The 27,610-nt window shown below is 45.9% G+C and overlaps 1 protein-coding gene across 1 annotated transcript in view; it reads left to right on the top strand.

The window, feature by feature from the left end:
- Nucleotides 1–27,610, top strand: part of OLFML2A (olfactomedin like 2A) — a 294,077-nt gene that overhangs the window by 205,275 nt on the left and 61,192 nt on the right. Inside the window, exons 4-5 of the mRNA XM_078641829.1 lie at nt 7,144–7,329; nt 12,437–12,692. Coding sequence (XP_078497955.1) covers nt 7,144–7,329; nt 12,437–12,692 — 442 coding nt within the window. The remainder of the gene's footprint in view (nt 1–7,143; nt 7,330–12,436; nt 12,693–27,610) is intronic.

Raw genomic sequence — 27,610 nt, 5'->3', positions numbered from 1 at the left:
CCTAATGAGAGTTTATGCCTGGTAGACACACTGCTCACAACCTACTCACTCTTTTGTCCCTTATACAACAGCTGGACCCACCTCAAGATGTTGTGGCAGTGTTCCTAGATGCTACTAAAGCATGCGACTCGTTGGTATGAGACTTCTTCTTTGGCACACTAGCCAGAATTGGGATACTATTGGGCTTCCTATATTGGGTCCTTTTTTTGAACCCGAGACCATTGATGAGAATCAAGCAATCAGGGATTTATATAGCGCAATAATCACCCGGGAGGGCCTCAAGTCGCTGGAGGGAGGAAGTTCGGGCAGCTCTGAGGTCATCATAAGAGCCAGGTCTTGAGGTCCTTTCTGAAGGCTTGCAGTGTCGGGCTTCATCTCATGCTGATGGGGAGTGCGTTCCAGGTCTTGGCCGTGATGTAGAAGAAGGATCTCTCTCCCATTCTGGCTCTGCGGATGCGTGGGATTTTGGCCAGGGCTAGGTCGGCGGAGCTGAGGTTTCCCTTCAGGGCGTGGAAGGAGTTCTTTTGTTGAGGTATTGGGGACCGGTATTGTTGAGGGCTTTGTAGGCGTGTGTGAGCAGCTTGAAAGTCATTCTATTTCCGGCAGGGAGCCAGTGGAGGTCTCGGAGGTGCTGGGGGATGTGTTTGTGATGTGGAATGCTGAGGACGAGTCTGGCTGGGGTGTTCTGAACAGTCTGGAGTTTGTGAAGGAGAGATTTGTTGATTCTGGCATACAAGGTGTTTCCGTAGTCCAGCCTGCTGGTGATGACTGCGTGGGTGATGGTCTTCCTGGATTCGGTGGGAATCCATTTGAAGGTCTTGCAGAGTATGCAGAGGGTGTTGAAACATGTGGAGGATACGGCGTTGATCTGTCAGTTCATGGTGAGAGAGGAGTCGAGCATAATGCCAGTCTAAGGCAGTTCCCTGTATGCCAGCATCGTGGAGTCTGGCGGCTAGTGTGCAGTGGTAGACGGTGTTGAAAGCTGCTGAGAGGTCTAGTAGGATGATGGCTGCAGTGTGGCCTTGATCGAGGAGTGCACGGATGTCGTCTGTGGCGGCTAGGAGGGCAATCTTGGTTCTGTGTTTGCTGCGGAATCTGGATTGGGATGAGTCGAGGATGTTGTTGGATTCAATGAAGTGCGTTAGCTGGGTGTTGAGGATTTTCTCTGTGACTTTGCCAGTGAAGGGGAGGAGAGAGCTGGGCCTGTAGTTCTTGTGATCCATTGGGTCAGGGGAGGGCTTCTTGAGGAGGGGTTTGACTTTGGTGCTTTTCCAGTCATCGGGGAACGTGCCTGTTTCGAGAGTGCAGTTGATTGTCCGTCGTAGTTCCGGACCGATGGCGGCGACGGCACTGTGGAAGATGTGCAGTTGCAGGGATCAGTAGGTTCTCCGGAGTGGATGCTCTTCAAAATCTTTGCGGTGTCTTCTTCTGTGTGACAGGGGTCCAGGTGAGGAGGGTCGGCTGGGTGGCGTCTCTGGTGGATGCTGTTAGGTCGGATCCTTTATCTTGGCCGTCGAAGTTGTCGTAGAGTGTCCTGATCTTGTGGTGGAAGAAGGAGCTGAGTTTGTTGTAGAGGTCGTGGGAGGGACGGACGTCAGAGGTTTCTCTGTGGGATCTGGTTAATTCCTGTATGATGTTGAAGAGTTCCTTGGCATTTTGGGAGTTGGAGAAGATTCTGTCCTGAATGAAGTTTCTCTTCATAGATCTGATGAGTTGGTGGTATGCCTTCTGGCGGCCCAGTACGCGGTGCGTGCTTCCAGGGTTTTGCGTTTCCTCCATGCTTTCTCTAGTCGTCGACACGAGTGCTTGGATTCTCGTAGGACCACGGTGAACCAGGTGGCTTTCGTGTTGTGTTGTCTGCTGGAGTTCTGGAGGGGGGTGACATGTTTGCGCAGTCGGCAATCCATTGGTAGAGGTTGTTGTCTGCGGAGTTGGCATCAGTCGTAGTTGGGGGAGGAGTGCGGCTGAGGGCAGAGGTGAGGTATTCTTCAGTGATCTTGCTCCAGTTTCTGTGCAGGGGCGTGGCATTGGCTTGTGTGCGGTGGGTTTTGAGTAGGAGAAATGGACGCAGTGGTGGTCCTTCCAGAGAGGTTGCGTGGTGTGATTAAAGAAAATGTTGTTTTCTCTAGTGAAGATGGAGTCAAGGGTGTGTCCCGCCGTGTGGGTGTGGGTGGTGACGAGTTGCTTCAGTCCGATGTTGGCAAGGTTCTCTAGGAGGGCGGTGGAGTTGGGGTCACTGAGGTTGTCAAGGTGGAAATTCAGGTCTCCGAGCAGTGTGTAGTCTGTGGAGGCTAGGGTGTGGGCTGCGATGTAGTCTGCGATGGTTTTTGTAAATGGGGAGCAGGGGTCCCTGAGGTCTGTGGGCGAGAGTTCCGCGTACAGTTGTTCTGGGGTTGGGATTGATCTGGAAATGGATGTGTTCCATGGTGGGTGAGGCTTCATTTGAGATGGAGGTTGGCAGTCGGTGGGAGATTTTGTGAACGATGGCAAGGCCTCCTCTAGTGTGGTTAGGGCGGTCTTTCCTCAGGTTCTTGTACCCGTCAGGGATGCTGATTGCGATATCGGGAGTGGAACTGGTGTTGGTCCAGATCTCTGTGAGGAAGGAGACATTGGGTGCGAGGGTGTTGAGGAGGTCCCTGATTTTTAGTGCATGTCTGTGTAGCAAGCATACATTGAGGAGAATGCAGCTGAGGGGTTTGGGTACATTGGCGTCCGGAGGTACTGGTCGCAGACTGGCACAGACAGGCTTTCCTTTGGCGCTGCCGCACGGCGGCTGCCATTTAGTAGGAGGCGGGGGAGGGAGAGCAGCTTGGAGGGAGGAGTGGGAACACGCAGGGGGAGAGGGGCCACTGGGACAGCAGCGGCATGGAAGGCATAAAAGGAAAAAGGCAAACAGTGAAAACAAACACCGAAAACAGAAGACAAAAGGCAGAAAATTGTAAAATTAGGCAAAAAGGCACAGAGAGACAAAGAGAAAAATAGACAGAAAAAGACAGAAAAGGCAGCCAGAGCGGACCAGCAGAAGAGCAAGGCTCTCCCACTGGACCACCAGGGATGAAGCGCAGGCAGGAGCCTCCGGGAGTAGGAGGGCCTTGAACACCTACCTGGAACCAGAAAGGCGCAGGAGGCAGAGACTCAAGGACGGAGCTGCGCGAGGGGAGAGCAGTTTCCTGACCAGGATGTCACACTCAACAGACTCCCACCCCACTCCATCCCAGTAACTAGAGGTACCAGTCAGGGCTGCCCCTTTCAACAATCTTATTCTGTATCTCCCTTGAACCCCTGGCTTGGGTAAGTAGGCACGTCTATGCCAAACAAGCCTAAATATCACTTCCTGTAACCTGCTAATATCGCTATATGCATATGACATCTTGCTATTTCTTTTTTACATTTGGGCACCTGCCAGGATTATCCATCCTCTGGAACAAATCGCTGGTACGTTTGAAAATGAGAGACTGTTGCCATTGTCGTCAACCATGCTTTAAAAGATAACTCTTTCTCCCTTAAGAGTTCCAAATTGATGACCTTCCCTGCTATCAGAATTCACCTATCTCAAAACCTCTTATAAATGCAACTAGCCTTATGTAGTATATGTGGAGTCAGGAATTACATTGTATTACCTTTCTAAATTTGAGGAATAGTAAAAACCTTAGCCTAGTGAGTAACAGTTTACTACCACTTAGCAATCCCAAGCTAGTAGATAAACACCTGACCTGGAGGGCAAGGCCAATTGTACCATTTGCAAATTTATGCCTTAGTTTATCAAATTATTGTTCAGATTTAGGTGCATCAACAATCCGGCTTCTCTTTAAAGGTTAGCACTTCTCTAACTGGTTTGGTAGCCCTGGAAACTATCTGGAAGTGTTTAGCAGCCGGCGAAGTCACTCTCGATGTCCTCGTCTCCTCTCTTCGCTCTTAAGTCGCAGCTAGAAAAACACTGTCCGGGAAACACGCTAATCCTTTCATTTCCTTCCACTCACCCTCCTTATAATACTGTGGCGTAAGTGGTTTTGACTCTCAATGAGATGCGCCTTAAAAATTTCCTAATTTTGGCAACGCTTCAAAGAGCGGCTCATGTGACCGAAAGGATGGAGGAATGCTGTCTCCTTGCAGTGCTGACAGCGGAACTCTCGCTCATAATAATATTTGATACATTCTGTCCTAGTGGTAGGAATGTCTCTTTGGAAGGATCCACCATTGGCCGGTTACAACCCAGATCTTTCGCTGATGAAGAGATGTTTTTTATGGAAAACAGGAAGCTATACATGGGAGGGGTTGGCAATGCAACTGGGGCCACATCTGATATTAATAGCAAATCTCTCACTGATACAGATGTTACTGTTATCCTGCTTACTGCCAGGATGTGATCTCGTGACTTCTAGGGCGTCCACATGTCTATGCAGAACATTTACTAACTCAATGAGCAAATTTACCAGCGCCTTGTAACAAAGGCTAGGAGTTATTGTGAAAAGTCTTTGACATATATTCTATACTGTTAAGTACTGCATGTCCAGGCTCTGTCATGGACAGAATGGTGGTTTTGTTCAGGTCATATGAATATCCCGTGGCTCACTGTTGATTAAAAACACACAAAGAGTTCAGACAGTTCACAAGAGGTAACAAGATTTGAGTGCCTTACTCTTTAAAAGTCTGTACTGGTTTTATCTGCCTGGCACGGAGATGTGTGATTGAGAGGAGCGCGTGTCACCTGTATAAAAGAAATGACAACGAACGCCAACTTGGTATGTTTCTGGCACCAAGTGGTGTACACTACACAAAAAGTGGGCAAATGCAGAGGTGCGCCTTGAGGCATTATGCCAAACCAATCCCCATCTGAATCAGCGTAGAAGGACTTTTCATGCATATTTGACCAAATATGTGTAATTTAATTTAAGGTATGTCTTTACTTGCAATTTTTGTACTATCACTTTAGCATCAGCACTTTAGGTAGCATGCAACAGTTTAGTACCAGCACTTTATATTCATTGATGGAGAGGTTTTTCCTTGACTAAGGAATGTTTTGTACGTCAAGGATTAGGCATAAGAATCAAACAATATGGTATGATTTTATTACATTTAGTATTTATGAAAGCCTATAAGCTTTTATCAGAATTTAGATCTTTTTTACCTCTATTTATCAACTTTGGTTTTACTTGAATCACTTTATTCAGGGTATCCATTGAGTCTATGTAGTCTGTTGCTTATGTTCATTGCTACGGGGTGTGCTTTTGCTCTGCTAATTTAGGGTATGGTAGATGGTCACTATTTAAATGTATTCAAGTCAACAGCACATCATGTGATCAAAACCGTGAGAAAAAGGTCGAAACGCGTCATGCTGGGCACTAGCCATCTATCGACTGGTAGCTATGAACTTTGAATCATGAAATAAAGCACTGCAATTTTGAAAATTTCACCTGGTGGTCCATACCTGTATTCCTTGCCTGTGGATGTGGAGAGGTGGGATTGTGTTTTGCATATATATATATATATATATATATATATATATATATATATATATATATATATATATATATATATATATATATATAAATGTTCTCAGAATCCTCGGCAAATTAACTTTGTTAATTAGTAACAGAGAATAATTATTCGGACACCTGCTGGGCACTATTTATTTATTTATTTATTTTTTGCATTTGTAAGGCGCGCAGCTACCCACAAAGGGTTTCCCGGCGGCACTAGGGGCCAGATGTAGGTAAATCTCATTTACGGATTCATAAATACCGAATTTTACCGATTCGGTATTTATGAATCGGTAAATAAGATGTAGGTAATAATTCGGTATTTTTTACCGAATCGGTAAGATTCGGTATTTACCGAATCGGTATTTACCGAATCGGTAAAAATACCGAATTGCAAAGGGGGACAGGGTGTCACTTTGACACCCTGTTGCACCCCTGTGACTGGCTTGTGCGCCATGTAGCACACAGACATGCCCTTAGGCTTAGGGCATGTCTGTGTGCCACATGGCACAGGTGTACATGCACAGATGTGCATGTACACAGGGATTCGGTATTTGCCATGCAATTGTATAACATGGTTAATACCGAATCCTGAAAGGCCTGAAGCACTGTTCAAAGTGCTACCTACATCTGAAAATACAGATTCGGTAATTTTACCGGTTGGTAAATTTACCGAATCGGTAAAATTTACAGAATCGGTAAAATTACCGATTCTGTAATTTTACCGATTCGGTAAAATTACCGAATTGGTAAAATTACCGAATCTGTATGTTTTTTGAGCCCCTACATCTCCATAGCTCAATACCGGTCAGAAACGGCCGAAAATCGGTATTTTTTGCCGTTTCCGACCGGTATTGGGCTACCTACATCTGGCCCCAGTTGTCTAATGTTACAGGGCATAGCCTGTTGGTCAAGCTACAGGCTGATGGTGTCCTGCTCATGAATCTCCTTCCTCAATCCTGGTTCATAAGATAGCTCAGTGCCATTAACTATGAAATGCTCCCAGTGCCAGGGGCTCATATAAACTCTCTGATGCCTGAAGCTCAAACAATGCTTCAAAGCCATTGAATGATTAAAGGCCTCTTTACTTAATAGGATCCCAGATTCTCAAATTCCCCCAGTGCCATCATCGCTGAAGACATTTTTGTCCAGACAGAAGTCTTCCGAAAATGATTCTGCCTGGCCTCCAATGAGTTCATGATATCTCCTACACCTACCATTTATATGACATCATTAGATCTGGCCCCAAACTGATCCTTTCTGACAAAATGTCCTCTTTCCAGCAAATGTCTCATGACCACGACATTGGATACTCTTAACGTAACTTCCTCCCACTGTACCGCCTCCCAGCCAATGACAGAAGAGTTATCTTAGTGATGAGGTCACGGTGGGTGGGACCTTGCACACCAGTTAAGCAAACTTATAATGTGTGCTTTAGGATAGTCTAATGCACGTTTAAAGAGTCAATGTACTACCTATTTTTCAATGTTCTACCCCAAAATTAAAGCTACTTTTTCTGTACTCTGCTCCCAGACATTATATTTTTAGTCAGAATAATGGAATTGTGAATATTTAATGAAAACTGAGAATTGTGTGATCTGCCTGACCACCCAGGACATGCCACCGGTGCACAATCCAACAGGCTTTCTTTTCCTACCTCTAGACTATTAAAACCAACCTAACCCGAGAAAACGACTTCATGAAGGAAAGCGTCATGAACCTCTCCAATCAGATGAAGCGCTACGAGAACTACACCGACATCATGATCGGCATCAAGAAGGAGATCACCAGCCTGGGCTACCAACTGCTGCAGAAGGACGCGGCCGCGGTGCAGGAGACCAAGGTCCAGGTACGGTGGACCCCACTATCAGCGGCATGAGTGGCGGCTCATGTGTGGTTAGTCGGAGTGGGCAAGCATTGCAGGGCTTGAATGGAGGTGTCTTGAGTCTTTAGGTCTGGCCTCATGAAAGCTTTAGTGTCTTGAGTCTTTAGGTCTGGCCTCATGATAGCTTTAGTGTCTTGAGTCTTTAGGTCTGGCCTCATGATAGCTTTAGCTGTGCTATGAGCCACATGTTTACAAAAGAATTCATAATACACATATATATGAAAATTCATATAATAACATCATTGATTCATTTCAGGGGCTGTTTAGTTATATTTTGCTTCTCCCCACCTCGGTATACAGCTTGGGTAGCCGGTTAGTCTACTTCATTCATTGGCTCTCTTGCACTCTGAGTGATGGCTTGTTGCCTGATCACACCAACAGCCACCATAAAAGAAGTACACGCCAGTGCCAGGACTGGTGCGCTTGGGCCGCTGGGCCACTCCTTCATTATTATATTTTTGTCAAATTTGTTTTTTCTCATTGCTTATGTTTGCAAACAATGAATAAATACAATAGTGCACGCTTGCCTAGTCTAGACCTATTTACTTTGCCAATGTTTGTTTTATACTGTGGGGCATTTAAGACAAGTGTTTGCTAAAAATCACGCAAGGACAATGGTCGTCTTGGTGTTTGGTGCTTGCAGACTCCAATAGGTGCACTATTTTCGAAGTGGCCAAGTTATGTTTAATTGGACATCCAGAGAGTTTGAGGATTTTTAACACCTACATGTGGTATGAAAGTGAGAAGTGGCCAAACCTATTTCCCCAGACAGGGTAGGTGATAAGCTGCAAACAAAAAAACCTAATTTCTTTTGTAAAATGATGAATAATTGAAAACTCAAAAAAAAGTGAAGCTGCAGAGATTTTTTAAGTGTAAGACTCATTCCTGCCTCCAACATTTTTCTACTGAAACTGAAGTTTGCTGTAAACTTTCTAGTAATGACAGAAGTAAAAACTTATCCTCCCAAGAAAGACTTTTTTTTAAAAACAAACACCAGTAATTTGTTTTAAGATTAGTTTACCTTTTTAGGTTTTAATTAACAAACTTTATGTTTCTATTACTCATCAGATGAACCCTGCCTCGCTTCAAACACACGTCTTTGGGACTTTTTGGCGTTGCCAATGGTTTTTAGCAATGCAGTTCAGCATTCCAATTGCTGTGCAGCAAGAATAAAGAAGATTTTTTTTAAAAAACATTAGACAAGACCACCCAGGTCATTTCATAGACATGTGCATCCCACATGCATTCACGTATGAAATGATGGAGGCGCTTTTAAAATTTGTATTTACCGATAAAAGTTGAATCGGTGAAAAAAGAGGAAAGAAAAGTGAAAAAACCTTTTTTTCTAATCTGGGGGAAGCAACTTGGGGGCACATTTAGGGAGAGGTACCGTGGAGGGCATGGGTGGGGAAACCAACACATAAGGCATGGGTGGGGGTTCAGAAAGGCAAACAGATTGAGAGAGAGAGAAACACGAAGCATTGGGGGAAAGCCAACGGTCAAGAGAGAGTACATTGGCGAGAAAGGAACGTAGAGGAGAAGCACACAAGGGCGAGCACATCACAGAGGGTCCGGGGTAAGTTTACGAGAGAGAAAACAGGAAGTGTAGGGAGGGGAAGAGGAACACACTAAGGTGGCAGCTGGAAAACACATGCATTCTTTGGCGTGCTTAAGACAAAACAAAAAAAAATGTTCCTTAAAATTGAGGAGAGGAAGGACACTAATAAATTGGCAATGGTCCAGTGGTGGAACTGAGACAAGATAGACAAGGTAAGCCATTGATGTGAAGCAGGCAAATGAGAGTGACATTAAAGTCAACCTATGGTAAGCAGTGGGTGGGTCTAAGCCTTGTATGTTCTTGTTTGGGCCACGATATGTCTTTTGCTGTCTGGCAGGCTCGGCCTTTAAATACACTATCAGAAGCAAAGATAAAACGGTGTCATTTTCACTTTGCATGTTCCCAGTGTGGGCTTGTGCCGTTGCCTGTGCCTGAATTACTCCTTCCTTCTCTGCACTGATTTGCTTTAGCAATCCACATCGTGCATAATTCATGCAGGTAAGTCAAGGAAACATATTTTAATTAGCAAAAAAGAGTAAATTATGCATGAGTCAGTGGGCCCTGTTCACAGAGTTAAGTTACCCATATTTACCTGAACCATTGTGCTCAGGCATTAGTTGATGTAGATAAGCCAAGGCCCAGCAGTGAAGCGAGTATCAGAGGGCCAGAACAATAACCCTGAACAAGGCCCTTGGAACATAAGGGCACAGAGGTACACAAAATGAATTCTGCTTGGTCCAAGCATAAAGAGGAGAGCAAGTTTGTGTTTAGAAGTCAACAAGGGCGCCCAAACAAGTCAGCACAGGACCTCGGGGAACATATTTTTGAAAACAACAGTGGTCCCATGCATAAGCAATATTCTGACAGCAATCAATATAGACACAATGGATACTATATTAGTTATGACATGTTCAGCCGGACAGAGGTCCCAATCTTTTACTTTTTAGAGAAATAAGAAACAAAATTCCTTCAACAATTCTTCGTAGTGGGGCACAAGCCTGTAACCTAACACATACAAATTGGCATGGTAAGGAAAATCACAAACAAACAGAACGGGGCTTTTAGGCAAAAGCTTCAGATTCCTGTGATTGATTTTATAACAGAAATTCAAATCACACCATTACAAGCATATGACACATGGTATACGTTTTTAGTATATGGTGCTCAGGAAAGTCGACGGCGTTTCGATCCCACTATCTAATCATAGGGATCATCATCAGGACATTAATGATGCCTAAACAATAAAAGCCTCTATAGCCTAGGAGGGAAGGGGGAGAGGGAAAAAAGGCATAGAAAAAACGGATTACTAGATCTGACAATGATGGAGCTGCAGAATTGCCAGAACTGGCAAACAAGTGATAATAACCGTTTTTAAAAAAAGGTACAGTTCTACCGGTGATAGTGACATGGTTATACCATGCACAAAGCGCAATTAAGTGGTGGACCTGAAGAGTAAAGGCGGCATGAAGTGACCAGACATAACAGGGGCCAATAAAACAATGGTTGGTGAGCATAGGGCAAGTGAGCTTAGAGATCACCGTGACTATGGGCGAATTTAAGTGGGCTAAACGGCGCGTAGATGGCAGACAGCCGAATTCGTGCAAGGATGAAGGTCGGCGCAAGCGAATGGAAGCGGTGTGGCTATGAACGAGTGCTACTCGAATAGACATGTTACAGCGTACTCCGAGTGGCAAATTATAACGTGATTATATGGTGCGGGCGACCGGCTAAATTGCGGGGCTGACTAAAAGGGAGAGAGAATCACGGACAGTATTTTCATGCCGACTCGGCGAACATCCAAAACCCAGTGTAAAAAGTGGCTCAGACATGCTTACAACACACGGGCTTATCGAATAACGCCCAATCTAATAGGTCAGGGCAGGGTGAAGGGAGTCGTTTAATTAAACGGGCAATCCTGTGAATAAAACGACAGGGAGGGTTGATTACGCGGAGCTCATTTAGTTATAGGCAGTCCGAAAGAGGCAACCCGGAAAGGAAGAAAGTCTTACCAGCAATCGGGAGCCTGGGGTGAACGCGTCGGCAATGTGCTTGGTCGTGCTTCAAGGAGGGGAAGTATTCCTAAAAAGCAATCGAGTCGGGGAAGGACACATAAATTAACGGTCCAACTGTGTATTCATCTCAATAACCACAGTGATTGGACGTGGAGCAAACTTACCGGGTCAGTCGGGAATGCGAATCTTCCTGGCAATGCAGTAGCGTGCCGGTGAGGGAGTTTACACAATAAGTACTGGAGGAAGGCTCACGATTGGCTAGGGATGGTTTCGAGGGGTCATAAAAATAAAAGAAGGACAACGTGGGGGCCATCTTGGAAGTGAATAAAGTCATGCAGGGGAAGGCGTCACCTATAGTGATAGTGAAAGAGCCCGACAGGGGCACAATTAAGAAGGTTATATAGGAAAGAGTAAATAGAATGCTATATAGTTGTTATACATCATGAAAGAACACAAGGAGGGTAAAGTCACCTGGCTGATTACAGTCCATCTGATATCGTTTTCGCTATGTCCCTTTTCACTGAAGTGTTCCACCAGTGGAGCGTTGATTGTTCTGCATCTAATCCTGCTTCGATGCTGCAAGATCCGAAGTTGATCTTTTGCTTAGTCTGGCCCACGTAGATCATATCACACGGGCACAAGATAGCATAGACCAGGTTGCAGCTGTTACAGTTCATAAAGGTATTACGTACGTTTCTCACATCTTTAAACACAAAATCTTTACCTTCAATACAGAAGTCACAGACAACATAAGTTCCACATTTAGAATGACGACTCAGGGGAGGGAGTGACCAGAGGTCGTTCAGTGTAGTAACTATACCACAATGGAACCACCAACTTGCAATAAAGCAAACAGGTACATAGTAGGGCATGATCAGATTAAGGTAAGAACTCGCACAAGGGCAGTGGTAAAGAGCAATCAGATGTTCCAGAATAGGGATCCCGCAGTCGCAAACTGGTCCGAAGGGTGCCAACCCTTAACACAGCAGGCTTTGGGGTTCCTCGGCCAGCTGGAGAAGAAAAGGATGAGTTACCTTCCAGAACAAATACCACTCACAGCCCAAGCCTGTCCAGGGCTGATGAACAGGGACGAGCTGAAGATTAGCCAGCTAGGCCTACAATCTGTGGAGGGAGGGAGGGAGTGCAACCAAAAAACTACTCTCGAGCTAAGTGGTCCAATTGGAAGGCGATGGTTATTATCAATAAATGTTGCAAAAATATTATATCTTCAATGAATAGGATCAAACTATATAGCAAGCTGCGAGCAGTCTTCTGAATTCCTTGCTCTACCCAATGCTTGCAACTCCTCTCCAGAGCTTGCCTCGCTGATTGGTTTGATTGGTTTATGGTGGAAAGTGGCTTGAGTTTCTGAGACCTGATTGGCTGAGCCAGCATCCCATAATTCACTGCGTGTGCTGAAAGTGTGGAGGAAAGATTGTAAAGACCTCACTGCCTGCATCCTTGCCAGCTTCCATGAAGCCATATTTCCATGTCTTTGTAGGACACAACAGGCGAAAGAAGCAAAGAGGCCATCAAGTATGTGAACCCCAAAAAGAACCTTGGTGACAGGACCCTGCCGAAGGTGCCCAGGGAGCGGATACCCAGGCCAGAGAAGTCGAAGAAGGACACTGCGAAAGTCAAACTCGCCGGCATCCCCGCGACGGCCAAGCCAAAGCAGCCCGTCGTCATGATAAGGGGCATCACCTACTACAAAGCCGGGATCGAGGATGCTGTGGACGCTCTGCCCATCAGCCGAGGTAAGCCAATGGCACAGCAGGATTGGGTACTCTATGATCGCTTACTTGGGGATGTATGACATTACAACGCATGCTTTTACCACGCATGCCTTTACAACGCGGTTTTTACAACGCATGCCTTTACAACGCATAGCGCTTTGGGGTGCTGGATAGTGAATAGTTTAATTTACTATTCCAACTCCAGTCCCCGTGGATAGTAGGTAAGGTGTTGGATAGTAAATTAAATCTATTCCCTATCCTAGAGCGCCCCCAGCGCAATGCGTTGTAATGGTTTGTGTTGTAAAAGTTGCGTCGTAAAGGCACTGCGTGGTAAAAGTTGCGTTGTAAAGGATGTTTGCCCTTACTTGGATATCCTTCTAGACTTTAAGCAAAGCACAATCCCAGGGCTGGCTAGCGACACTATGCAATGGCAGCTATTCCTGGATTGTCAGCCAGCAGTCATTTGCACCCTAAGACTTGTAGTCATTATTCACACTCGATGAGTGACTACAAGCCTGAGTGACCTACAAGTCACTGTATACAAAGTGAAACTGCTAATATTCTTTAATGTACTGAGGAATTGAGGGCCAGAGAGATGAGGGACATTTGTAGCGCTAAGAGGGGGCGTGCTTTGCAACAGCAGGGGCTTGATACAAGGCACTACAAATTCACACTGAAATATTATAAAACTATGAATGAAAAATCTACAGAACAGACACTCCTCTGATTTTGCATTATACAGTCTGACGCTCCATCAATGGTTCATTCTGGTAAACAATACCTAATCCACCTAAGGGCATATTTACAAGAAAGTGGCAGAGCGGGGGTTAGTTCCAAAATTGCTAACGCCATGCTCTTTTACTTAAGATACGCAGGGATGTGCCGTATTTACAATAATACGGTACACCCCTGCATTTCTCCCTGCTGTCAGCTCCACTGCACGCGTGCCTGCGCTGAGAGAATAATTGTTTATGTGCAGGAAGGTGTCCCTTCCTGCACATAAACAAACACAAACAGCGATTTGTAACTTCTATGTGTGCTGCATTGTGCAGCACACATAAAGGTTGCAAATGGTCATTTTTTAATGATTGTTTATGTGCAGGAAGAGACACCTTCCTGCACAAACACAATCATTCATTGGCATTTTGCTGTTTCTATGTGTGCTGCACAACGCAGCACACATAGAAGCAGCTAAAACAAGGTTAAGAACAGGTTTTACCTGGTCTTAATGTTGGTGCTGCCTCCTATTTACGTCACCCTTGTAAATAGGAGGCAGCGTCAAAAACAATGGGTCTTGCGGCAGAACGCCGACCGCAACACCCACTGCCAACCCCTTTTACTGTAAGTGTAGGGTGAAAGGGTGCTTTATTTACACTTAACATGACTTAATGCTGCCTTGTAAATAAGGCGAAGCCTCTATCGCCACAGGAACATCACTTTTTACGACGTTGCTGTGGCGATAGGGGCTTGTAAATATGCCCCCTAGTTTTTAAAAAACTGTTGACGGTGATGAAGTCTAGGAGTTTGCCAGCTATTGTGGACAACTCCTGATCTGCAAGGCATTGGTTCTACCTGAAAAGTTCCCAGCGTCCCAGCGATGATAGAACAATTTCTCAAAATCTGGACGTGCAAGATGTCTGCTCTTAAGTAGAAGTCCCAGGGGGCCCTGGGCCGATGAAACGATTTTCCGCTAACTGACCCAAACCACAAATTTTTAATCCCTTCAATTTTCTAAAACTTAAACCCTTCAAACCACAATCAGATTAAGGGGCACATAAAAAGCTGGCTCCCTGCCATGCTAATCCCCTTAAGATCTTTAAACTGTTCAGAATGGGGATTTCACTTTTCCAGACTGACTCCTGCATCATCTTCTTAATAGCCCTGCTGTGGCCATTGGCCGGCGCAAACTATTCCTTTTCACATGGCCGCGTTCCCACCGGACGAGCGGGCAGCTATTCCAGGATGGACTTGACTCTGTGATGGTCAGAAGTGGATTAGTTTTAGAAGTTATTTAAAGCTGCGGCTTTCCTTCCACCCATGACCTTAATCCCCAGGGTTGAGGCCCCTGAGATGCCAGTGGGGAGCTGAGAGCTGGGAGAGTGGGGGTCTCTTCCCCTCTTTAAAGCCCCCCATGCTGGGACGTCAATTTCCATGGGGAGGAAGGTTGACCTCCAGCTTTTGTGAGTCACTGAGCCAGTCAATAGCGCTTTCTCTTCTCCAACAAAGACACTGTGACCAAGTTGTAAGGCTTTTCAGAAGTTACGCGGAGCGCTGAACAAGGGACAAAGAAGGGTTGGTTGTATACAAAGCAATGTTCTCCCATCATTGTATTATTTAAGTAGGTTTCCTCGTGTCTAATTGTTAAATTTACTAAAAACAGTTAATCAATTAATTAATTCATAATTTAGTGAATTATGGTGAATAATGGAGTGCCACGCGCAACATGGCCGCGGAATGCAACAAATCAGTTACAGATGCATCGAAAACAAACACTGTTATGAATGTGGCCTGGACTTCGCATGATGGGTTATCAGGAGATGGTTACAGAGGATGGGATATTGCGAACCACGTGAAACACATTCAACACACATTTAGTCTATCTATTAAGGGAAACATCCTTTACAACGCAACTTTTACCACGCAGTGCCTTTACGACGCAACTTTTACAACGCTAACCATTACAACGCAATGCGCTGGGGGGGGGGCGCTCTAGGATAGGGAATAGATTTAATTTACTATCCAACACCTTCCCTACTATCCACGGGGACTGGAGTTGGAATAGTAAATTAAACTATTCACTATCCAGCTCCCCAAAGCACTATGCGTTGTAAAGGCATGCGTTGTAAAAACTGCGTTGTAAAGGCATGTGTGGTAAAAGCATGCGTTGTAATGTCATACATCCATCTATTAAGTATCAGCTTGTCAGGCCGCTTAGATGTTCAACATATGATTAGGAAGAAGCTTTAAAAAATTTTGGAAAAAATGCATTGAAATTGCCATATAAAATGTACAGCGGTACTCTTCAGCACCGTAAAATATATTTAGAGTAAGCATTTTGAAGGTAGCTTAAAGAATGGATGAAATAATTTCTATGAGAGTGAGGACATGGTAGTTACCTGGGACTGGTGATCATGTGGGGTCCTTATGGTGCTATCCTGTTCAATCGGGGTCGGGAGCATCTTCGCAGAGGCCCTGGGGCGGTCTTAGAGAATGCCAATCTCCAAAGAGGTATATGCACATTTTACCACAACTCATCCCTTGTGGGGCTCCCAGTTGTTGGCAGTATTCATTGGCCGTGAAGCATCTTTCTGCATCACAAAGTCTTGTTCATGGCCGTAGGGGTTGATGTACTATCTACACAGCAGTTGGGTCCCGAAGCAATGAAGGGGTTAACACCAGTGCCCTAGTAAATCTAAAACCAGACCCTGCACCAACTAAAGCCATCGACAGCTCCCTCTGTAGGTCAGGTGAAACATTGACTAAACTTGAGTGCGCCTACAGGAAGTCCATATTGACTAAACTTGAGTGCGCCTACAGGAAGTCCATATTGACTAAACTTGAGTGCGCCTACAGGAAGTCCATATTGACTAAACTTGAGTGCGCCTACAGGACGACCACATTCACTAAACTTGAGTGCGCCTACAGGACGTCCACTTTGACTAAACTTGAGTGCCCCTATTGGAAGTCCACATTGACTAAACTTGAGTGCGCCTACAGGACGTCCACATTGACTAAACTTGAGCGCCCCTACAGGAAGTCCACTTTGACTAAACTTGAGCGCCCCTACAGGAAGTCCACATTGACTAAACTTGAGTGCCCCTATAGGAAGTCCACTTTGACTAAACTTGAGTGCGCCTACAGGAAGTCCACTTTGACTAAACTTGAGCGCCCCTACAGAAAGTCCACTTTGACTAAACTTGAGTGCCCCTACAGGACGTCCACATTGACTAAACTTGAGTGCCCCTACAGGAAGTCCACTTTGACTAAACATGAGTGCGCCTACAGGAAGTCCACTTTGACTAAACTTGAGCGCCCCTACAGGAAGTCTACCTTGACTGAACTTGAGTGCCCCTACAGGAAGTCCACTTTGACTAAACTTGAGGGCCCCAACAGGAAGTCCACTTTGACTAAACTTGAGTGCCCCTACAGGAAGTCCACATTGACTAAACTTGAGTGTGCCTACAGGAAGTCCACATTGACTAAACTTGAGTGCGCCTACAGGAAGTCCACATTGACTAAACTTAAATGCGCCTACAGGAAGTCCACTTTGACTAAACCTGAGTGCCCCTACAGGAAGTCCACTTTGACTAAACTTGAGGGCCCCTTCAGGAAGTTCATTTTGACTAAACTTGAGGGCCCCAACAGGAAGTCCACTTTGACTAAACTTGAGTGCCCCTACAGGAAGTCCACTTTGACTAAACTTGAGTGCCCCTACAGGAAGTCCACATTGACTAAACTTGAGTGCCCCTGCAGGAAGTCCACTTTCAATGACTTGCCAGGAACGAGGCACTGCCAGAGAGCAGAGCAGGCAGTTTCCTGACAGCTGTAACAGTGTAGAGAACATACCACTCCAAAGTGTTTTTAAAAGTAATCCAGGGCTGTGAAAGCCCCTAGTATCGATTGGCCGGTGTAAGTCAGACAAGAGTAAAGGCAGCCAGGAATAGCACTGGAGACATTAGACTGCAGCAACTTACTTGATTAAAATGACTGAATCAGTCCAAACCACTGGTGATAATTTTGACAACATTCTCTTCCATCACTTTTTAGTTCTATGTGCCATTACAGACAGGAGAGAACTCTATGTAAGTCTTTCCTGGGCCCAACTAAAAAAGGGACAACCCAACCAAAGCTTACAGACTGCGACCCCTCTGAAGGGCAGCCTAAGGAACCAAGACACATTTCGGTCTTCTTGATTCTGATTGGATGAGATGCATTTTGTAGAATCCCAGGGCCACAGTGAACTTGGTGCCATGTTTGGCCATCTTTGAGGCACTTAGGGCTACTGACTTTGCATAAATAGGGTAGATAGAAAAGTTCGAATCGAGAACTGGGTAGCATTCCATTCCATCATGTTTGCTCATCAAAGCCATCACACAGAAAAGGGCAACCTAATGCAGATTAGTCTTCTTCTAGTAACATGCCTCAATGAGTTAACCGCTCCCTGCTGACAAGCGCTGTGGTCTACAGGTCACAAGTTTGAATCTGAAAATGCCAACTTAGTCCATAATACTTCTAACTTTGATACTCATGGGTGGCGCTAAATTTGATCATCGTGACGCTATTTATTTAGAGCACTTAGAAAGTGCAAAAAAAAACAACCCTACTTCTATTGTTGTTATTGTAATTGACAGAGGCAACATGAAGATGGAAAAGGTATAACAACTCTTCCTCGTGAATCATTCCCTGTAATAAATGTATGTTTTAATTGCTGACTACCTTCTGCCTTTCAAATATGGAAACTTTGAATAAGTGGTGGCCTATCGTAGAATCATCGTATTAACAACAAAAGTTCACCAGCCCTACGTCGGTTTCTAATCTTGTCCTTAAAACTCATCTTCCATTTCTTTCCCGGGCCGAGCCTAGTGAGAAAGCCAGACAAAAAGCACAACACGTGTGCCATTTTGTTTCCTAAATCTGTATTCATTAATATCAAAGGGTGCAGGAAAGGCACTTTTTCCTGCCAGGATGTGCTCTGAGCCAGCCGCCATTCCACCCCGGCCTTCTTTCTATTCGAGCAAACAGGTATCAGCGGACGGTTATGGGAGACTTGCCAGAGTCCACACAGGAAAACCAATATTTGTTTCTGCCGTGTAACATTAGCCAGGCTGCTGCATCAGGACAATGTCTGGGGGCTGTGTTTACAGAGGAGCGAACCCTGCTTGAAAGAGCAGGCTTAGCTTTGTTACCGAGAAGAGCCTCTTTTCATGCTCCAGAGCGAGTCCATGGCGACCCCGACCTTCCTACGCAGCTCTACTTCCAGACCGATCCAAAATGGCCGCCTGAAGTCCGAGGCTGTGATGATGGAGAGGTCTGTGTTTACTCTTAAGTCAATAAAGCAACAGCTCCCAATATTATTAATGATCAGTGTTAGGGTTCATCCTTCTCCAGTCTGGAGAATCATGAGGGAAGGTGCGAATGAATGAGTGATATGAGGAACAGGGTTTTCTGTCCAAAAGTAATGGCCTGCACTCACGACTTGAGGGTAACTATGGACCACTACGTGATAGACATGGATGCTGTTGCTTTGTCTTGACTGGGAGTGAGTGCATGAAAAGTTTTAGCGCTCCGTCCATCATCTTGTTGTGTTTGCTTTTTTCACCCTAGTGGCCAAGGATATTCCCAGACGTGGGTCCCTTCTCACTTTGCCACTGGATTCAAGCTAGTCTGGCTGATGAGGGATGAAACCCCGAAACTGGTTCCAGGATGCTTGTTTTCGGTCTAGGGAGGACCTGGTCTGGCAGTTTGGGCTGGATTGTTCCCATGAGGGGCAGGGTCGCAACTGATTTGCATATGGCTAGGTTGGAACTGGGGTGGCATAGTGAGCAAAACAACAATGGATTCAACCCTGTTCTCTTGATGGGGGTGAGTGGTTGAAAAGTTTAAGCACTCCGTCCATCATTTGCGTTGGATGTTGTTTCTGAGGTCCCTGCTATTAAGTGGCATGGGCTGGGAGCTATGTATTAAGGCACAAGTGTGAGAGACCCTTTGCTAAAGACTACAGCTGTGGGTCTGGACATTAAGGAGCATGTGTTATGAGCCATATGTTAGGTGCTTTGTGTTAGTGTCGTGTCATAGGCGCATGAGTTGTAGGCAGGTCTTTAGGTTCTTTCTGAAATGGTGCAGTGTCGGGCTTCGCTGGAGGTGGAGGGAGAGCTCGTTCCATGACTTGGCTGCAAAGTAGGAGAAGGATCTACCACCCGCTCTATTCCTGTAGAAGCATGGGATGGTGGCTAGGGAGAGGTCGGCTGATCGTAGGTTTCTCTTGGGTGCGTGGAAGGAGAGGCGGTTGTTGAGGTATAGGGGTCGATGTTGTGGAGGGCCTTGTATGCGTGTGTGAGCATCTTGAAAGTTATCCTTCGTTCGACGGGGAGGCAGTGGAGGTTGTGGCGGTCTTGGGTGATGTGGTTTTGCCTTGGGATGTCGAGGATTAGTCTGGCTGTTGAAGATTAGTCTGGCTACTCTCTACAAGGGAAAGACGGGTGCACAAGAGACGCCGTTAAAGGTGACACTGGGGATCCCGGGTACAGTTCCCTGGGGGAAGGAGCGAACAATGGTCATGCAGTGATAGAGACAACTGCTGCAGCACTGCTTTCCAGCTGTGGTAATCCTGGACCCACCTGTTGATGCTGGCCAAGGCCTTTCGCACTGCCCGCCATCAGGCTGGGGCAGTCCTCTTCTGGCTCGCTGGCTTTTCCCGCCATCATTTTCTTTTCCTCATCAAAGAGCTAGTGCCCGTTGGGACGGCCCCAGAGACAGGACCACTGTACCGTAGTGGGTACATGCTGCCAATGAGTAACTGCCCAGCACTGTGGATTAGACAACACACATTACCTATTGTGTAACCACCCTTACAGTCGGTGGCACTGAAGCATTAAAGAACGTATCCAACTTTGTGCTAACATCGCTCCTTGGCTAACACTTTTAAGATTAAGTACTGCTAAAGCTCAAATATTAATGTGCTTTGACATTTGAGAACTGACATTCAGTTTTCGGTCATCAACTGACTGTGCTTCGACTCTGAACAATTTTTTCAGTGTCCAACAATGAACTGTAACTGTGTAGCATTCTTCAAGTGAAAGAAGGACTGTGTCATAGGCATTGCAGTTTCAAAACAAAATGGCCAATAATACCTGTGGTTACATTGTATTCTCCGAAGGAAATGTCTTTTTGTGATTTGCTAATAACATTGGCACTTTTGGCCAATTTGCATGAAATTATTCAGATAAAGTGGAGAATGGGGTTCTACAGGCTTGGGTACTGGACTCGTGCCTGTTCCCCGAGTCCAATGCGGGATCCATGAGATGCTCCAGGGCAGTGCATGATTTGTAAAAGAAAGTCTCCCGGTGCCCGAAGCTATGCCCAGAAGCCCGCGGCCAATTCAGTTAAACGTTGGTGTGCCGAATATCAAGGTTGGTGGTCTTAAATCCAGCGCATGCCTCTTTTTTTTTTTTTTGAAAACCTTTATTTGCATCAATAGGATATACATGCGTGGGCCCACAACCAATCCGGCCGGCCATAGGTAAAAAATGATCAAAAGTCAAAATAAGCGATACAAGGCCAGCTGGCAGGCAGGCAAACATATTCAAAACAGTGCTAAGGAAAGGACAAGCGACATCAACGGCCCAATATCAGGAACAGTGAGGTCCATTTTATAATAAGGGGACAAGGCTCATGGCAGACTCATAAAATACGGGAAAAACAATAAACAGAAATATACCCACGCCAAAATGGGAAGAGGGGGGGGGGGGAGGAGGATGTGAAGACACGAGTCGATCGTAGCACAAAACAAGCGCAAAATATATTAGAGAAGCATACAAGTACTACCAGCATCTCATGCCCCCCACCCAATAACACGCTAACAAATGCAAGGGGAGCGGATAAACTGCACGATCTAAACCTACTCGCCATACTAGCCTGGGGAAAAAAGGGGGGGGGGAGGGAGGGGAGGGAAGGGGGGAAAAAACAGGAGGGAGACTGAGGGGAGGAAACCAATAAGGGCAAGAACAGGGTAAGGAGAAGAAGGAGAAACAAAGAAAAAGAAATATAAAAGGAGAAACACAATCGTGCAAGATGGGCGCCACCCCGGGCCAAGCGTCCCGCGGCCAATAATACAGAAGAAAGTGGAGAGCTGGCGAGAAGTAGGGTACGGCAGTCGCGACGGAAACACCGAAACTGATAAAAGTGGCAGAGCAACAGACCCCAACCCACTATGCCAGAGAAGCGAGGACAGAAGCGGCACCTCTATAAAGGGATAGAAAAGGGCCATAGAACCAAAAAAGAAAACATCTGAAAGACCCCGCCCACCCGTCCCACCCCGCACCCCTGCAGAAGGCTATGGCCTACCCTCCAAACAGCGTGCCTGTCGCCCTAATCCGAAACCCGAAATATAGTAAAGAAAGAAAGTAGAATAAGGAGACAAAAAGAAGAAGGAAAGGGATTATGAAACAAAAATAAGATGTGAGGGAGGAGCCAAAGGGTACGAACAAACACACTCGGCCACGACCCTCCCCGGACCATCAAATGAATAACTATCAAATCAGTACTACACCTTCACATACAGCAATAACCCGCAGGGGGCGGGGGGAGGGGGAAATTTGAACGTTTCACAATGTCGAAAATACAAGCATCAGTGCAAAGGACAAGTAAACCAGCAGTCTATCAGTGTTGCGCAACTTACCCCCAGCCCTTCCTAACCACGAAACCAACCCAATAAAGGATAACATGGAGCGGATCACCCAGCACAAAATAATCGCAATGTTGACCAGGGTTACGGCAGTGATGTAGATTAGGGAGAGCCACCATACCAATGAAATACAAAAAGTCAATGAAGCCAGTCAATTGTAGCAGCAACGACAGGGCAAGCAAAGGCAAGCCGGAGTCCAGTTTCGCAGTTCGACAATGCAAAGGTACCCCTCCAGGGCAAAAGTTCGAATCCATCGAAGCGGGAGCAAACAGCGGTCCACCATAGTTCCCAGTTGTCCGGGATGGAGCAGATCTCCGCGTAGTGTGCAAGTCCTCGAAGTCCGGGCGGTGAAAAAGCGGAGGTTCAAAAGCCACCGGCCCATCAAGCGGCCGAAGAACAGCGGCAGCAACTCCTGGCGCAGCCGAAGGGGGCGAAGCAATGGAGGCATCAGGACGATAGGGGTGCATGAAAGAGCGGCGACCCAAAATGGCGGCGGGCCGCATAGGGTCGGTAGAAGCACCGGGGGCCAAGACAGCGTATAAGGACATCAAGGCGTTTAGGACATCTCCGAGCGTGGGCGCTCGAGCACACGCCCAGGCCCCGCGCATTCCGGCCAGCAAAGTTCTTCGGTGCAGAGCGGAGCACCCCCCACGTTGTCGGTAGCCATTTTGTGAGTTTCGCCGCCCCGCACTCCACCGCGGGCCCCCAAACAGTTCCCAAATGTAGGACTTTACAGACCTCCGGAGGTTCCCAACAACGGCCTCACCGGCACAGAACGGGTAGGCGCTCGATGGGGGGGGGTGCCCCCTCCGAACAGCGGCGGGCCCCACAAGCAGAGCCAGGCACGGGGTCCAGGGCTGCCGGACAGAACAAAGGCAAAGGGACCCCTTCACACAGTTAGCCCCCAACACATCTCGTCCCCCTCCAGCCGCACGGTCCACAAATCGGGGCCGGTTCAGGATCACCGGGGCATACACACAACGGCTCCCACCAGTGGCTCACTCTCGCGGCCGGGGCCGGCAATCTCAGCACCGCCGGTCGGGTCCCACAGGCGAGGTCCCGGTCTCGAGCGCCCGGAGGCCCCAATCTGTCCGAGGGCACAGCTGCGGACCCACAGCACGCAGGAGCTTCCGGACCAGACGGTGAGTAAGAGTGGGTCGTTAAATTCCAAAATCTGTAGTGAAGTATCGTCGCAGTACAGGATATATTGCAGGATATTCGAGGTTGGCCGGAGGGCCGACGGAGCCGAGCTAAAAGGCGGCCATTACGCAGCGCATGCCTCTTTAATCCACTACCAGACACTCCCTGCCTCTTTCTCTCACTCTTGCAGTTTCCTGCTTCCTCCTTTTGAGATGGTGTTGTCGTATTTCTCTTGCACCATATTTCCGATCTGCTTATTTTCTTTCCTCCCTTGTGCCCATAAAATATTTGTTGCAAAAAATAAATGCCGGTCCCCAAAAATAAGTGCCGGTACCCCCCGATGGCAACCACCAGCTGAAATTAAGCTCTGGTCCAGGGAGTGCTGCACGTCTCATGTAAATGTAGTGTACTTGTATAGCGCACAAATCGACCCATGAGGGCATCTCAGCGCTTGTACACATACCGCTGTGGAACCCTTCCTGGCTTTTCCCTGTGAAGTGCCCACTCCTGGGCACCCCCAAGGTGAAGCCAGGCATCATAGCGTTGTTGCGGCCGTTGTGGAGATTAAGCAAGTTATTGCCCAGAGTTGCAGAGTGGGAACCATGATTAGAATAGGCACCGAGGCGAGAATTATCAGGTCCGAGGAAATTGAGCCCAAGACCCGCAGAGGCAGGAATTGAACCATGGTCCCAGGCTAGACCTCTGCATCAGGGTCTGCCACTCTAACCATTGAGCCACACTTCCCCACTTCCTCAGGGTTTATCCCAAGCATTCTGAGGGTAGAATCGTATCCCGGATGGGCTGGTAGAACGTCCTGCATGACGTCTGAGCACTCAGACCTCTCATGCTTGTCTTCTGTTTGTACTTAAGGGCGCGGGCGAGCTACCAATCTCTCATGTTTCGATGCACAAGATGCCTTTAGCTATGGGACATATTTGGAGTTTCACAATTATTTCTTTTATTGGTTTTTGGCATTCGCTGATGTCTCCCTAGGGCAGCAACTTTGAAGCAATGCCAACCTTTCAACTCTAATTGATGTTAAGCTTATTATATCATTTCCCGTCTTTTCCCAGATGTTCGGAAACTGATGGTTTATTATGGCACATAATGTTCGATCACAGGTTGAACAAATAAACAGAAGTGCGCAGAAGGCCGGGTGGCTTTATTGTTTGGTATATGTAGAAGAAATATTTTTTAATTAAGTTTTGGGATTTCCAGACTCAGGTAAGTATGTTGATTTGCCCAGAATTCATTGTTAAGGTCTGGGTTTTGACAGCTCAGCTGCCAAACAGACTGATTGCTTACAATATACATAGGGCCCGATTCACAGAACTAACGTAAGACAAAATACTAAACTTACTACCATTTTGGTATTCACAGAATGCACTTACTCATTTTGGTATTCACAGAGTGCATTTACTCATTTCGGTAGTCACAGAAGTTAGGAGTCCTAACTTGAGGACTCCTAAATGCCTTCTGTGAATACCGAAAGTCTTAAAGTTAGGATTTTCTCAGTTTAGGAGTAGTAAAGTTAGGACTCCTAACTTTAGGACTCCTAAACTGAGAAAAATCCTAATTTTAAGACTTTCGGTTTTCACAGAAGGCATTTAGGAGTCCTAAAGTTAGAAGTCCTAACTTTACTACTCCTAAACTGAGAAAAATCCTAACTTTAAGACTGTCGGTATTCACAGAAGGCATTTAGGAGTCCTAAAGTTAGAAGTCCTAACTTTACTACTCCTAAACTGAGAAAATCCTAACTTTAAGACTTTCGGTATTCACAGAAGGCATTTAGGAGTCCTAAAGTTAGGACTCCTAACTTCTGTGAATACCAAAATGAGTAAGTGCCTTCTGTGAATACCAAAATGGTAGTAAGTTTAGGATTTTGTCTTAAGTTAGTTCTGTGAATCGGGCCCACAGAGTTAGCTTTGTGTGTGCGCTCCTTTAAACCATTGACTTTCTTCAACCAGCCTTGTACAGCCATTGTCTGTATTCTTTGGCAGTTACATCCTGGTTCAGCCCAAGAGAGTAGTCATCTCCCTCCTAATGCTATTGGCTGACTGTATCCTTCTGTCTCCAGTCGATTGCTTGCACTGAGCTGCATGAGCAAGTACTGTACAACTGAAGCCCTTTTTGCTGACTCTCTGTTACTCTCTATGTGCTAAAGCAGCATATGTGAGCACATTATACCCATATCTGTTGGCTTTGTCAAAGCTTGTTTAGTTACATGATGAAGCTGTGGCTAGCACCCAGCTCTTTAGGATCCATGTTGTTCCAAATATATCCTTCCTTGCTTTCCCTCCCAACTAGATTGCCAACGTACTCTTACCCTTGCTTGTGCCAACCAAAACGTTTTGCCCGTTAGCCTCTTTTTGCCATCAGGAACTTTTTATAAAACAAGCATTGGCAAAGGACGTAGTGCTCCATGTTTGACTTTGCTAGCACAGGCCCACTGGCTCTGTCAGTGCCTTTGGGCAATGCTGTAAAAGAAAAAGAAAAAAGTGATAGTGTACATGTGCCCATCATCATGCATACGCATGCATGCTTTATGATTCTATGGCATCCGCAGCATGAGGATGCATGTGCCTGCCACCACGCATGTACACACATTCATCATGATGCAGAATGTTGTTTCAATTTACCATTCACAAAGATTGGATTTTTGGAGCAGTAAATTAAAAAAATATTAAAAAGTTCACCAAAGAGCACTTTTTCATAGAAAAGTGCAGAATGGTAGCAAATTACAGCATCCGGGTCGCCTGGAAATAAATAAAAATACAATTAAAAAAAAGGTCCAACATGATGTGGAGGGGAGCACTGGTTGTGCCAGCAGTGGGAGTAAACAGTAATGAACAGAGGGGCCTTTTCTGATTCGCAAAATGTGCTTGGTGACGCATACCGAATCTCAACCAGGAAGGGCGTGAAAAGGGCGCCCCCTCCCGACTGCGATTTGGTACGGCATGTATTAATGGTTGATCGGTTACCTACACCTCGATAATTTACATCTCATTACTAGTTGATGCTCCCTTGGTCATGCTCCCAATCACCTTTATTTCCTTTGATATTTTATCAATTTATTGGTTATAATGTAATAGTAATAAAAAAACAAGGAGAAGAATATCATGTTTTGTAAAAAAAGAGTTGTAAATATATAATGTTACAGAAAATTCAGTAGACATATTACACCTGCTCTATACAAATTGCTATGTTATAGAAATATCTTAGTCTAAAAACTAAGAAATTGTTTGATAGCATGAAAAGGAAGGTGAGGAAAAGGTGGAAGATAAGGTATCTGAGAGGAGAAAACCCATCACATAACTTGAATGTTTATCTCAACAGCTACAACACAAGTACCGCTGAGCTGCAGGCGGAGCTGCACGCGGAGCTGCGCCCTCTTTGCCAGAGAAATGGCTCAGTTCATAATAGGAAAGGGAGTTGTGGGAAACTCCTAGATTAGCATCCCTAGTGAAAAAGTTTTAATCCAATCGCAGATGCCTGCCAAAACTTTATTTCTTTCGGAGTGGGAGTTGATGATATTGGATCCAAATGATGTAATCCATTGTCTGGAACGCTAAATTCTTCAGTCATTTTCTGGCTGGAAATCGATGGGATTTCACTTAAGAAAACCGTGAAAATTAGAAAGCATATAATTTCTTGGCAACATAGAGCATTGTTGATGCCTGGGTGTGCTTCAGTGGGAAGAGTCTCCTTAACTGTGTAGGCCCAAGATCATCTCCCTTTTCAATTTTCCATCATTTCAGTGACATGTGCTTTGCTAATACAACCTACAAGGGATGTTGTGTCTCTGACTGAAGCTTTTAGGCACTTCAGCTGTCCAGGGAAGTATTTAACAGAGGCACAGTGAACCAAAGCATGCCCCTGGATCGAAAAGAAGGCCTTTGAAAACTAGACCTCAGGCAACGCATCCAATTCTTGATATTTATCCACAAGTGAGGAATTTAATCTTTCTTAAATGCAAATGTCCATGTCCACTGGTCAGCCAAAGGCTTTAATATCCAGTAGGTCTTAAATGCACAAGTCCCAGTGGAGGGTGTTTGTATGCAGTATTTTTTTGTAATTTCATCTGTCTGGAGGGCCACCTTTTGGCTTCTCAAGCGCAGATTCATGGAGTTCGAATCTGCTACGCTCCGCGTTCTGTCTATTCTAAGCACAACGTCTCAGGAAACCGCATTGTTGGAGGGGATGTGATGCCGACATATTGTCCCAGAGGGATAAAGCATATCTTTAATTTGGTTGTGAGTCTATGGGGAGTCTGTTTCCTTTTCGCCTGCCGCAGCAAATTGTTTGAATATCAGGCGGCTGCGTGGTGGCTTAGAATGTTGGGTTCTGCCATTAGAAACAAACAGGGACCCACAGGATTGCTTTCCTTGGATTGAGG

This window comes from Lissotriton helveticus, chromosome 5_1, assembly GCF_964261635.1.
Source record: "Lissotriton helveticus chromosome 5_1, aLisHel1.1, whole genome shotgun sequence".
NCBI lineage: Eukaryota > Metazoa > Chordata > Amphibia > Caudata > Salamandridae > Lissotriton > Lissotriton helveticus.
This window is presented reverse-complemented; position numbering and strand designations above follow the sequence as displayed.